Source organism: Orcinus orca, chromosome 3, assembly GCF_937001465.1.
Source record: "Orcinus orca chromosome 3, mOrcOrc1.1, whole genome shotgun sequence".
Classification (NCBI taxonomy): Eukaryota; Metazoa; Chordata; class Mammalia; order Artiodactyla; family Delphinidae; genus Orcinus; species Orcinus orca.
In genome coordinates, this window is record NC_064561.1 from 142,381,097 (window position 1) to 142,396,173 (window position 15,077).

At 39.1% G+C, this 15,077-nt stretch overlaps 1 protein-coding gene across 1 annotated transcript in view; it reads right to left on the reverse strand.

The window, feature by feature from the left end:
- DDX4 (DEAD-box helicase 4) overlaps positions 1 to 13,747 on the reverse strand; it is a 68,886-nt gene extending 55,139 nt beyond the window's left edge. Inside the window, exons 1-3 of the mRNA XM_049707915.1 lie at positions 13,239 to 13,747; positions 12,089 to 12,174; positions 3,205 to 3,265 (exon numbers count right to left, since the gene is read on the reverse strand). Coding sequence (XP_049563872.1) covers positions 3,205 to 3,265; positions 12,089 to 12,160 — 133 coding nt within the window. The 5' untranslated portion in view covers positions 12,161 to 12,174; positions 13,239 to 13,747. The remainder of the gene's footprint in view (positions 1 to 3,204; positions 3,266 to 12,088; positions 12,175 to 13,238) is intronic.
- Between the last annotated feature and the right edge of the window lie 1,330 nt (positions 13,748 to 15,077).

The following is a 15,077-nucleotide window of genomic DNA, read 5'->3' on the forward strand; positions in this document are numbered from 1 at the left end:
GTATGAATTTCAGATTTAAAAGGCCCACTCACTAAGTGTCTATATAGACTAAGTGTATAATAAATAAAAAGTTCCACATCAAGTTACACAATCATAAAATTTTCAGAATACAGAAGACAAAGTAAGATCCTAAAAGCTTTAGAAGAGTTTAGAAAAAGTCATATACAAAGGACCAGAACTCATATCAAACTAAGCAGCATCACTAGTATTTCACGTACAATGAAGCAATTATAAAGTTTTGGGGGAAAATTATTTCCAACCTAAAATGTTACTCAAAGTGGGAATCAATCTTCTGTTTTTATGAATCAATTATGAAAGTAAACATATTTGCAATCTCTCAAATTTCTTTCCCATGCTTCCTTTCCCAAGAAGCTGCAGGAAAATGGGCTCCACTGAAGTGGGGAGGCAGGGGAATCAAGATAGAAAAAACATGGGATTCAGGGAAAAGAAAGGTGACACACGAAAGAGGTGAAGGGTAATTCTTGGGATGAGAGGCTAGAGAGGCAAGTCTATCCTGGAGAGGATAGAGGAATCAAGAAAAAATGAAACTGATAGATCACTGTATACGTCATAGAGCCTAACCATGAATATAGTCTGATGCATATCCATGCTTAGAAAGATGTGTTAAAAACTATGAACATAAATAGATATGAATAAATAGCTGTGCTTCTGGCAGAGGGTTTTGAAGTAAATTAGCAATAGAAACACAGATCAAGTAAACAAGGTAATGATTAACTCTAGTAAAAAACAAAACAGAAGACTGAATAATAAAGGAAATGCAACCATAATATATTACATGGTTCACGTATGAATGATATATACACAGCCATGATATAAAAACTGAGTATAGGTTTTTATGCAAAAAGTGTGGTAACTATTAGGAGAGTGCGAAGGGAAGAAGTGTGAGTGGAGTATACAGGGGAAAGGGGGGGAGCTAAATATTGGTATCGGAGGAGGGTTGGATCCAGGACCCACCACCTAATCCCCTCCACCCACCCCCTACCCCCAAGGATACCAAAATCCCTGGGCGCACAGGTCCCTCATATAAAATGGTGTCATCTTTGCATATAACCTAACATCCTCCACATACTTTAAATGATCTCTAGATTACATATAATACCAAATACAATGTAAATGCTATATAAATAGTTGCCAGTGGAGGGCAAATTCAAGTTTTGCTTTGGGGAACTTTCTGGAATTTTTTTCCAAGTATTTTTCATCCATAGTTGGTTGATTCATGCAGAAATCTAAACAATCAGAGTTGAAAGACTGTCAACAGACACTCATGGTTAAACCTGGGAGCCAAGATTTCACTTCATTTTCTTTCTTTTCACAACTATATTTAAGTTTTTCCACTATTTTTTTTTGCAATAAGAGTATGTAGGTATTAACTTAGTATAGCATTCATTGGCCTAGTATGTATTTCTGTAATAAGGAAATCTATTTTCATGAAAAAAATATTTTACTTAAAAAAGAGCTACCAAAGTATTTGTTATCCAGAAGGTGAGCAGGCAATCTATATTTTTCATTATTTGATTTTATATCATTAGCCTGAACATTCAAGATCTAATGCTAAGAAAAGTCCAGGGTTTTAGTTGGTGGCTATTTCAATCTAGTTTACTGATGATTTCACTGCAAAGTCACGTTATACCTTAATATACTATAGACCCAAACTTTCATTCCCTTACAAAAATTATCTTTGACACCTCACAGAACAAGGTTTCTCCTGATTATGCAATGATCTATGCATATAGATGTGTTAAGAAGTATAGATTACTTTTACCCAATTTTCTTTTTTGAATACTTCAAGTACACACACATGCATGTGGTTAGCCTTCTGCTGGGGTTTCAGCAGGCATAAATTTCATAAAATTCTGAGAATCTGAATATTCTATATTAAACCGCTGCATTTAAATGTTTACAAAAGACAAATGCATCTTGGTAATAGCAAAAGCATTTCTTCTAAACTCAACTTCCTTCTATCAAGAGAATTACTCTAAGAAAAGAGAGAGAGAGAGAATTACTCTGAAATTAAGGTGAACATGGGAATTAAATTTGCTTTAAGCCAATGAACTCTGATTCTCGAACTCCCCTTCACATTTTAGAAACTACCTCTCCACAGGTTTTTTCACTTTGGGACAGGCTTCAGTGAGCCAGTAGCTTCCTAGGCTATAAAATGTTTTACTTCATCCACTAATTTTTGATGAGAGAAATGAAACTACCTGGTGTCACCAGGCCCTCTCTTGCATCAGAGTAAGACTTAAAAGTAGTAGTTACTCAAATTCATAGAGACTCACAGTAAATTCACAGTAACTCAAATTCATAGAAAGTAAACAGTGATTGCCAAGAGCTGAGGAGACGAAGTACTGGCGAGTTATTGTTTAATGGGCACGAAGTTTCAGTTTGGGAAGATGAAAAAATTCCAGAGGTAGATGGTGGTGATGGCTGCACAGCAATATGAATGTCCTTAATGTCACTGAACTGTACACTTAAAAATGGTTAATACAGTTAATTTTGTGTTACGTGTATTTTACCACAATAAGAAAAACTGAAGAAAAATAGTAGAAATAGCATTTCAGCCTGCTTTGGACTTCAACAAAATGAAACACTACTGCCATAAGTTTAACTTCCTAGCCCAGGACCTACCACTTCCACCCATCTTCCCATCCACATCAACTTTATAAAATATGTAGGCGAACCAGATGGAAATAAATGGTAGGAGAAAACAGCAGCTCCCTTATCTTGATTTGTTTCTCTTATTTGCCTAGGACCTCCCCTAAATTTGTTTTCAGATCCCAAAGAAACTCATATTATCTAGATATGAGTTTGGTTTAAACAGTTATCCTGACAGGTCACCACCACTGCAACCTGCTTCAACACCTTACAGAGTCCAATCTCCTACTGCCTTATATCAGGAACCCTGACAATTCCCTAAGCAGCCTGAAAGCCAAACATGCAACTTCCAGGTCGGGCAAAGGTTTTACAGCAAACCTACTAAATCAAAGGATACACTCTACAGCACTACACTCTCTCCTCTCTCCTTTAGCTGTAAGTGGCCCCCAACCCAAAATATTCAAGTCAGAATGAATTCTCACTAGAAAATTTAGAAAACATCCTCTACAAGACATCTACTAGTCAGCTCCTCATCCACTGGATGAAGCCCTTAACCTAAAAATGGTTTTACATTTTTGCCTTAACACATACCTGACAATGAAGCCAGAGTCCTGTTAAAAGTGTCTCCATTTGCTCCAGAAGAATACCTATCCTGTAAGAAAAAAAAAAGACTAGTTTTCTACTTTGAATAATAAAAATGTGTAATCTATCTCACAAATACTACAAAATTTTAACAACTGGGTTTTGTTCAGAACAAAACAATTACAGAATGTAAGATTTTCTGAGTCACTGCATGTTCCTTTATTAATTACTCTAAAACACCTCCGCTTTAACATTGTACGTATAGCGTATTAATATATCACTTAAAACACTGGTCAGCAAACTACAGCCACAAGAGAAATCTGGTGGGCTACCAGTTTTTGTAAATAAAGTTTTACTGGAACACAGCCACGCTCAATTCATCTAGGTATGTCGATGGCTGCTTTTGCATTACAATAGCAAAGTCGCAACAGAGACCATAAGGCCTTCAAAGTTTAAAATGTTTACTACCTGGCCCTGTATGGAGTTTGCTGACACCCAACTTCAAATAAAACTTTAGCCACCCTACTTGAAAAGTATAATCAAATACTATTATTATATAACTACAATAACCAAAGTAATACATGAGTAAATCAATACCTGCCAATACACAATATAGGTTACAGAGTTCAGTATTTTACAGTATACTCATCAAATCTGTACAGAATAAAGTAGAGCACAGAAGGAGAGTGGCAGATAACAATTTCTACAGTAAAGCACTACAGAAATTTATTTTTAAACTTCAATTGTTTTTATATGAAGTGAAACTAATGTACTCACATTATTAAAAAAAGAATTAATTCTAAAGTAAAGAAAACCTCACTTATGCACTAAAAACAGTGTATCTACAGATGTTATCTCGCAGGTGCACTAAAAATCCAATGAAATGGTGGACGCCAGCTACAGGTCAGAATATTCATGGTTAATTTCAATCAAATTTGTCACAGAAATAGTTCAAGATTGCCTTTAATGCTCCCAAATACTGACTGTCCCATTTTCCCTACTTCAGTCTCAAAATTTATTCGCTATTAATACATATGCATTATGCTTGCAATGGTGTAACGACTGGTGGACTCAGAAAATTCATAGCTAAATGTCAAGTTAATTTTGGAACCTTCCAACATTTCTCAGGGTATTCCTGGGTTAATGACAACATGAGTAACATTTTTCTCACTTCCAACTCCTAGGATGTCCTTATCATCATTAAATCTTTATTTCCTCTCAAACAAGCTTCCTCTACTTAAGGCAAAACTTTTGAACAGAGCTCTGAAATTCTTGCACATCAAAATCAGAATTCAATCATTTAAAAACGAAAAGTGACCTAAAATTTACAGATGATACTTTAATTAACTGATTGCATTAGAAGAATCACAATATTTTTTCAAATAAATTCCTTTAAATAAACCCAAAGCTGGAGGGAGCGTACCAAGGTAGGTCTCTTCAGGTAATACTTTTATCTAAAATTTCTTTCACAAAAGACACTAAATGACTTTAAAAACTACCTTTATAAAGCTCAAAAGTCATCCAGTTATTTTTCCGACTTATTAAAAATAGACAATAGAATCCTGGAAATGGCTTGGGCTACAGTAAAAAGTTCCAATTTATGATTACCATAGACATTAAAACAAGAAAAGTAATCCAGTTTTCCCTGTTTAAACTGAAACCCTGAAGACTTCTTTCTCTTTTCTAGTGGCCAAAGTATTACTGGATGAATAGAGCCCCAAAAAGGGCTGGTTTTATAAGTGTTATAATGCTTTCAGCATTATATAACTGATAAAAAAGTAATGAAACACTCTGGCACCAAAGAATCGAAAAATTACTATTATTAGACAATCTTCAGACTGTGGAATTTAATGTCCCAAATACATTCCAAGGCAAATTTTTAAAAAAAAATTTTTTCAACAGAATTCACCTTTCATCATAAAAAATCCTTAACCTTTTTCATTACCTTAAAAATGAATTAACTTCATATTTCCTTCCAGCTATTGCATCACTTCTCTGCTCCTTTGTAGGCAAAACATCTTGTCTACAGTTGCTGCCTCCACTTTCTCATATTCCATTTTTCCTTCAAGCCACTCTAGTCTAGCCTCCATCCTCACCTCTGCTCTGAAAAAGCTTATAATAAGGATATTATGTAATAAAATTACTACTTTTATGCTTCATCCTACCAGAACTCTCAGCAGCATTTGAAACAACAGACTCTCCTTCCTCTTTCCAACATTCTTCTCTGGCTTAAGGAACACACACTCCCCTGGTTTTCCTCTTGCCCCACTGGCCACTCCCTCCTCAATCTCCTTTGCCAGCTCCTCCTCTAATGTTCCTTTAAAGTTGGAGTGCCCCACAGTTCATGGCACAGCCCTCAGTCTATTTTACTCTATCTAACTTTACCCAATCTCACAGCTTTAAACCCCATTAATATATAGGTAATTCCCAAATTTGTATCTATAGCTCTGATCCCTCTCCTAAGCAACAAATTCATATTATCTACTGACTGGCATTCCTACTTACATGTTTTCTTAGGTATCTCAAAATGAACACAGCAAATTCAGAATTCTTGATTTTTTTCCCCTCCCAAATTTGTTCATCTTCCACATATTTCCCATTTCAGTAAAGAGCACCATCATCCATCTAGTTGCTTAAATTTAAAAACCTGGCATCACTCTCTCTTTCATTCCCCATATCCAGCCCATCCAGTCCTATCAGCTCTATGTCCACCACTATCTCCAGGGTCCTCTCCCTCTCCTTTTCTCTTTCCTTCTTGGATTTCATTTTCTACCAATCTTGTCTTATCTCACTGTGCTTCAGCCATACTAGCTATAGCAGATTGAATAATGGCCACTCAATGATATTGTCCTAATTCCTGAAAGGTGTAAATGTTATCTTATTTGGAAAAAAGAGATCGAGCAGATATAATTAAGAATTCTGGGACTTTCCTGGAAGTGCAGTGGTTAAGAATCTGCCTGCCAATGTAGGGGACACGGGTTCGTGCCCTGGTCCGGGAAGATCCCACATGCCGTGGAACAACTAAGCCCGTGTGCCACAACTACTGAGCCCACGTGCCCTAGAGCCCGTACTCTGCAACAAGAGAAGCCACTGCAATGAGAAGCCCGCACACTGCTGAAGAGTAGCCCCCGCTCGCTGCAACTACAGAAAGCCCACACGCGGCAACGAAGACCCAACGCAGCCAAAAATTTAAAAAAAAAAAAAAAGAATTCTGAAATGAGGAGATTACCCCAGATTATCACAGTGGGCTCTAAATGTCATCACAAGTATCCTTATGAGAGGCAAAGGGTATTAAGACAAACACAGAGAAGGCCTGTGAAGACAGCAGAAAAAGAGGCAGCCACAAGCCAAGGACTGCCCATAACCACCAGAAGCTAGAAGAGGCATGGATTATCTCCTAGAGTCTACAGAAGGAAGACAGCACTGCTGACACCATGATTTCTAACTTCTGGCCTCCAGAACTGTAAGAGAAATTTTTCTGTTACTGTAAGCCACCTAGGTTGTGGTAATTTGTTACAGCAGCCATAGGAAACTAATACATTGTACTTCCTCCTGTTGCCCTGATACCCCAAGTTTGTTCCCTTCTCTGGATCTTTACACATCATGTCCTACTGGGACTCCTTCAGGTCTCCAGCTCATGAGTCATAGTCTCAGGGAAGCTTTTCCTCTCCAAGTAATCTAAATCTACCCCATCCCAATATCTCTCTCTCTCTCTCTCTCTCCCTCTCTTTCTCTCCCTTTCTCTCTCTCTCTCTCTCTCTCTCTCTCTCACACACACACACACACACACACACACACACACACACACACACACACACAGAGTTTCCTGATTTTTTTCATAATATTTTTCACTCTATATTTGATTTTCAATGTGCTTATTCTGTGTCCCCCAGTAAAACAGAACATCCATGACAGTGAGCCCCTTATCTATCACGTTCACCACTCTCTCCAGCACCAAGTATGGCTGAAATAAAAATGTGCTGGGACTTTCCTGGCAGTGCAGTGGTTAAGAATCTGCCTGCCAATGAAGGGGACATGGGTTCGATCCCTGGTCCGGGAAGATCCCACATGCCACGGAGCAACTAAGCCTGTGTGCCACACTACTGAGCCTGCGCTCCACAACTACTGAAGCCTGTGCGCCTAGAGCCTGTGCTTCGCAACAAGAGAAGCCACTGCACCACAACGAAGAGTAGCCCCTGCTCACTGCAACTAGAGAAAGCCAGCAAAGCAACAATGACCCAACGCAGCCAAAAAATAATAATAATAATAAAAATGTGCTGAATGAGTCTCAGGTCTTAACATTACCTTATTTTTAGAACACTTAGCTATAAAATATTTATAACCTCTTTATCCATTCAAATGAACCAACTGAGAAATTTCAAAATGTTTTAAACATAAGGATTCTCACAGGTAGCTACAAATAATCTATTTGCATTTTGATGAACACATTTCTTTTTACCTTATACGTACTCTTATTATTTTCAATTCTGGAATATCTTACTTTTTTTTTTTTAGATCTTTTGTCTTTCCAAACAAATGAATACTTCCATTAACATGTTAAGTTGTTTTTTTTTAAAACATGGTAGAGTTTTGATCTCAATTACTTGTCAGGTCTGCTACTCAAGCGAACTTATAGCTGGACAGCTTATGAACCTTGAAGATGCCTCTTCCCTGTCCATTCAGTGACCTATGCAGACAGTTCCATGTGTTTCTTCCCCAGCCCTTTAAGGACCTTTGCAAATATCCTCCATTTTATGCCCAGAATACCCTGAAATGCATCAGAGTACTAAATCAACTTGTACACAATACCAAGATCTCATCTCCTATTCTAGGTTCCATGTCAAATAAAGCCGAGTTACATTGTCCAAATAAACTGACCAGATAGGTTGCATCAGATAGCATGCCACGTAAAATTTAAATTTTGAACAAAATACATCTCTCCTCCTATGATCTAAAACAGAAATTAAAGCCCCCAAATACAGACAATACCATCCTCCATCCCTTCTTCTGATTCATCAGTCCCAGCCAGATCAGCCCCATTCACATTCCCAGTTGAAGTCTGGTCCCTTCTTCAGTTTCTCCAGCAATTGCTGCATGGAGTCATCTTCTAGAATTAATGCAGCTCCTTCAGCACCTCCAGAGCAGAGAACTCCAACTCTGAGTGTCATGTATCACACACAGACCTAAGGTTCCAGATGACCTATCATGTCACATAAGAAAGAGCAAATCACCTCAAAATAGAAACAATAACCAAAGCCCAGGAACAAATGTGTCTGTTGCAAATGCTTACAATCTAAGCCCTAATTTCTGCATGTGACAGCATTTTCCAAATAAAAGTTATTTCCCCAAACAAAAACATTTAGCAATCAAAACTCACGTCGACGTTATCAACTGCAGACTATACCACAAACCTACTGTGAGGACAGAGTATATACAGAGAAAAAAGGGAGAAAACGAAAGACTCTCTCTCTGGTGTTAGGTTCTCGTGGGCATCAGCCAATCTCCATCAGTTCATTGGAATCCTTTGGTCATAAACTGCCAATCCTCCTTCAAGAGGATTCACTTTTCTCTATCCCCTGGACTAACTCGACCAACATTTCTACCATCATTGCAATCTCTTTAGCCTTCTTCTCAGCCTTCCCATACTTTTTTGTCACTCTGCCCTTGATGCCGTCATTTAGATTTGGGAGATGAGTGAGAGCACTTTCCTGGGTTTTTATTTGGATGAACATATTATGTATCTCCCACAACTTGCTCCTATTCCACATATATGATTTTCTGTGCTCTTGAGTAAGAGACACAGTATCTTCCCACATCTCACTGATGACTAGAAGCAGAAATTGCTGGAAATCTTCCTCAGGCTCCGGCACATCAACTTCCTTAGGTCTGCCAACCCAACGATGTCCAACCACCACATTTTCCCCTGCTACTTCAGAACTGCAGTATGAACATGAACAAAGAAGCCATGAACTTTACTTTCTTATCTAAACAATTATTACAAACTTTGCTTTTACTACTTAATAAAATAATTGTGGATGGACTAATTATCTCAAGCTGTTTCCACTTTAATCACAAGAGTATCTGCCTTTGAAATATGCCACAAAAAAGGCAAAAAGATCACACAGAAGTGATCACTGTGTAGACTTACTCCCAGGGTCATCTAACAAGAAACATTACAACTAGCAAGCAAACCCAGCATCCTGTTACAGTCATCATACTCATCCATTCCACCACTCATCCCAACAAGTTTGCATGCAACGTGCAAATGCCTAACCACTGGGTTTTCTGGACTGCTGTAACTGTTAACATTATCAAATTTCTCTCAACCCCACCTTTTATTATTCTATCTTCAGGTGGTACACTCACTTCAAAAACTAGAATTGGGAAGTTCTGAGAACTACCAGAATAGTAGCCTGTTAGTTCAAAATTATATAAGCATGTATCAATATTAAATCTCCAAGTAAGGATCCTGAGAAGCATTCAGAAGAGGCTGATCACATAATAAGGACCTAGTGTATAGCATAGGAAACTCTACTCAATACTCTGTAATGACCTATATGGGAATAGAATCTAAAAAAGAGTGGATATACGTGTATATGTATAACTGACTCACTTTGCTATACAGCAGAAACTAACACAACATTGTAAATCAACTATACTCCAATTTTTAAAAATTAATTAAAAAAAGAAAAGGCTGATCACAGATATTGTTACCAATCTAAGATGGTCTCAGAGCCAATATAAATTGAACAAAAGGGAAGCCCAGCTGTCTCTTGAAATGGAAATTCAATTAGAACAACCAATCAAAATGGTGCCTTTAAAAGAAAATAGGCTGCGGGCTTCCCTGGTGGCGCAGTGGTTGAGAGTCCGCCTGCCGACGCAGGGGACACGGATCCGTGAGCCATGGCCGCCGAGCCTGCGCGTCCGGAGCCTGTGCTCCACAACGGGAGAGGCCACAACAGTGAGAGGCCCACGCACCGCAAAAAAAAAAAAAAAAGAAAGAAAATAGGCTGAAGAAAAGACCTCATTTTTCCTACATAAAAACGTCATATATTTATCCTTAGTTTCTACATTTCTTATTCAACCAAGGCAGGCAAACAGAGCCACTGATTGCACCATGTTCCTTCAAGTCAAGTAGGCCAAATAACTAATTGCACAACCAGTACCAGGTGTTAAGTTTGCAGACAAGTGCAAAAAGTTTACTACAAACTGGCCCCACACAAATAGATACTAAGAATCATAAGGTAGAAATGTTAACATAAATTAATATTCAACTCAGTATGACCAATATCAAGAAACAAAGTATGTTACTGAATAGCACAAAGATTTCCAAAAGGTAAATCTAGAAGCCTGACAGTTGACCATCCTCAATTTCAGACACCCTTTGCAATAACCATGCACAACATGCTACAGTGCAGTAAGTACACTGTTTGAAGAGTATTTAGTGAAGACAAAATCTCAGAGTAAGAAAAAATAAAAATTAGACAAGTCCAAGTGGAAGAACATCTGTATTTGTGAGTTAAACTTTGTATTAGAACAAATCTGTTGAGAACCAGGGAAAGAAAGAACCATAAAATATTCTTTGACCAAGTAATTCCATTTTAGAAAAAAATACTCCCAAATTAAAACAAAGAATAAACTGTAGATATTCATGACAATATTACAGTGGAAAGATAACAACATCTTAAATTCGCACCAACAGAAAATTATTTATGTTATGGTAGCTCTAGTCCATGAAATATTATATAACCATTAGAAATTATTTTTAGGAAATTAGTAATATGGAATAGTTAATGCTGAAGAGTGAAAAAGCTGAAATCAAAAATTATTATTATGTACTATCATTACAATCTATATAAGAACATGTTTGGGAAAAATAGAAGAAAATTTACTAAAAACAGAGCATTTGTGCTAGTGAGCAAGACTGTTAGGTGATTTTTCTCCTCTTTTCCCAATGGTGTTCCAATATTTATATGATGGGAAGACTGTAAAAAGATAACATACAAAAGATGTTACTTCTAAAGTCCCAAAACAAGAAACACGATAAATTCAGATTAACATTTTAGATATTTTAACATAAACTTTATATACATACAGATCAAATCCAATTGAGACAAAGAATTACTTATCTTATGATTTGGGGTAAATTAAGAATTTCCACTAAGACATCACTTTGAAATAGAAAGTGTCAGAATTGACTAACATAAACACCAACTGGAAATTCTAAAAGGAAAAAAATCAACTTTTGGAGACATTTTCAAGTATGTAACACTTATGTAAAAGCAACCCGTTAAAATACACTATCTTCTAAAGTAGAGTCTGTTCACCTTATTAAGTCAATTTTCAAGTGAAAACTGAAATCCAAAACCCACTCCATAACCCCTTCTTCTGAATTCCAATGTAACTCTTCAAACACCATTGAGAAAAAAGATCTGCTGATTTGTACATTTGAAGATCAAACTGATGTTACCATCTGAATCAGCCTAATGTTTTTATCTTGACAGCCCTGCTTGTAGGAAACCAATTTTCAGAATTCAAAACATCAACCAAAATCAAATTAAATTTTTTCAGTTTTCTATATGACTGTATCTCAGAAACATTCAACCACATTAGCATAAGCTTGCTTTCACCCACAAGTCCTAAATCATTGAGATTTAAATTAAATTGTTAATATTATTATATACATTTTAGTTTTTAATTATCAAATTACCTCAGACTATTTTATTCTATTTGAGGCTTAGCGTGCCTCTTCATCATTCGCCACGAGATAGTTAATAACAATCACACCGAGATAAGCACAACAAACTGTAATTTAGAACTTTCTCACCACAGTGATTTTCAACTTCGATAAAATCTGCAGCATTTAATAACTGCAAACTTTGAATTTTATTACCTTCTCAAATACAGGAACATAGGAAGACATACGAGGTTTGATTATTTCTGCTTCCCAATCTTCATCTCCCATGGTGGCTTCCAGTTCTATTTTCATAAAAATACAAACATGCACATTTAGCCTCAATTAGAATCAGAGAGATCAGAATCATATCTTTAAAAGCATAAACCCTCATCATTTCACATATACCCCTCCAAACTACTCAACTAAGTGTTGATCCTCCCAAAAAGTTTTTGCAAAACAAGCAATTAGGGCTTCCCTGGTGGTGCGGTGGTTGAGAGTCCGCCTGCCGATGCAGGGTACACGGGTTCGTGCCCCGGTCCGGGAAGATCCCACATGCCGCGAAGCGGTTGCGCCCGTGAGCCATGGCCGCTGAGCCTGTGCTCCGCAACGGGAGAGGCCACAACAGAGAGAGGCCCGCGTACCGCAAAAAAAAAAAAAAAAAAAAAAAAAAAAAAAAAACAAGCAATTAAGTTTTGTTTCTTCCCTAGAGACAGCATTTATGTCCATCCTTTTTCTCTTTAAAAATCAGTTGAACCACTTACCTAATCACTCTAGCAATCACCATGTCCCCACTGATGTTTAGGCTTTCTCCCAAAATCTGTTGTTAGAATTTATCGTCTCCATCGAAGGGTCCTCAAACGTCTTATTGTATATTAAGGGAAGGGGACATTTTTCAGATACTACTCAAGGTTTCTCCCTTCACATGCCTCCCTTCAAAACTAGGTAAGCCGTTTAGCTTGAGGTTTTTTACTTAGTTTCTTGGAGGGGGGGCGGGGATCAAGGCCTCGAAGTTTGGCAGGGAAGGAAGCAGTGGTTAGGTGGCCCGAATACCTCCAACAAAGGACTGGCTTCGCCAAGGAGGATTTATACACAGTGTTACTACAACCATCCCTATTCAGAGAAAAAGACAAGCAGGGGCTGGTCAAAAAGGCTCCTTCACCTCCTCTGCAGGCCTCAACCTCAGACTTCGGGCACCCACGGTGCTTTTGGACCCTCCGGCAGAAAGCAGAATGACGCCAAAGGACGGCTTCAAACCCCCGCCCACCGCGTCCGTCCTTCAGTCGGCCCAAAGTCCAACTACTGGGAAGCCCAGAGGGTCGGGACGAGGCGCGTACGGGGGGGGGGAAAAAGCCGCTAGGCCACTCACCTCTCCGCTGCTTGCTCTCCCAGAGTTCTCGCAGGCGCTGACGCCGCGTAAACGGCTGCACGTGCAGGACGCAGGCTGCGTCAGGCGCGCCCCTCCAACAACAAATGGCGCCAGGCAACGAGTGCCCTCAGCCAATCAGCGGTCAGGCAGACGCGCCGTCCCGCCCCCATCTCCAGCCTCTCCTACCCTACTTGTTGGCATTCTAGGCCGCAGTGGCGGGACCCATTAGGCTCCTCCCAGAGTGGTCCGTTAGGCCTGGGGTAGAGAGCTGGCCCTGCGCCGCTTGTCTCTAGATTCTTGGGTGGGGTCCTCAAACTGGAGTGGCTATAGAATTTCCGTATGCGACAGCTGCAAGTCAGAGTTGAAAACAGGGCTTCCCTGGTGGCGCAGTGGTTGAGAGTCCGCCGGCCAATGCTAGGGGACACAGGTTCGTGCCCCGGTCCGCGAAGATCCCACATGCCGCGAAGAAGCTGGGCGCGTGAGCCATGGCCGCTGAGCCTGCGCGTCTGGGGCCTGTGCTCTGCAACGGGAGAAGGCCAGAACAGTGAGAGGCCCGCGTACCGAAAAAAAAAAAAATTAGAGGAATAAAATGCCTTCTCACCTACCTCTTTAAGCGTCCTCTCCCTTTTTGCCTATTGCAGTCCCTGCCAGTTGGCGTATTTCTGAGGCGCTTGCTTCACATCCGGGAGATTCCCGAGTGCTTCAACGTACGGCTGAGGCCGGTGGAGGTTGCATTCCTTTTCCTCCCAGTGAAGGCAGGGATGAGACTGTCACGCTGATACCCAGAAAACTGTGAAGAAAGTAGCTTGTCTTATAGAGTTGGGGGTCCAACTCTTTGGGAAGGAGACGCTCTCTGATCCAGAAGGAAGAAGGAAATTCTGCTGGTGTAGGTCGTTCATCAGCGCTTGGATTTGTGGCCCACCTGTTTATATCCCTAGAGTTACTGGCCAAACTTAAGGGTGACCGAAGGTCATTTTGGTACTTATGTTCTCACCAATCAGATATTCTTGTTCTGCCCCACAAAAAGTCAGGGAAATCCCTCCGTATTTTCCCATCCCTCCAAAAGGCATAACAACGGTCTACTTGAAAAGTGTCATTTTCATTTTGGGTTCTATTTTCATCACTTTCTGTTCTCTGAATCTTTGAATAAATTCCCGAATACTTCATAAATATAAGTCCCAACACAGTCGAGCACTCAGGCACAGAGGTTGAGGTACCTTATGGGCACGCTTCATACTTTTCAGCTCTAGAACCACCAGTACTGGTCTGTCTCTTCCGTAAAAAATATGTCAGGATTTATTTAGTTAGCACCAAACTTTGTCAGACTATTTTCAAGGTGAATTATCTTTTTTTTTTTTTGATGTGGACCATTTTTAAAGTCTTTATTGAACTTATTACAATATTGCTTCTGTTTTATGTTTTGGTTTTTTAGCCACGAGGCATGTGGGATCTTAGCTCCCTGACCAAGGATGGAACCCACACCCCCTGCAATTTCTATTTTTAAACAAAATTTTCACATCATACCCTTGAGGCAGCTGACACTTTCAATCACTGTATACGTAAGGGGGAGAGACACAAATACTCTTTCTGGTGCTCTGAATTTGTACACAGGGTCCTCTGAGGTATTTTAACTCACTTTGAATATTCTTTCAAAATTTTTTATGTCACGGGAAAATACTTATTAAGTGAAAGAGCAAAATATGAAATTGTATAGAGAGAATGATAACCAACTAGATTTTTTATTTTAGGAATGGAAAGTTTGGAGATATTTTCTAAAATGAGCATATTTTTTAAAACATTTAGCAAACATTCTCTGCTGTTAAATCTTGGAGCGAAGAG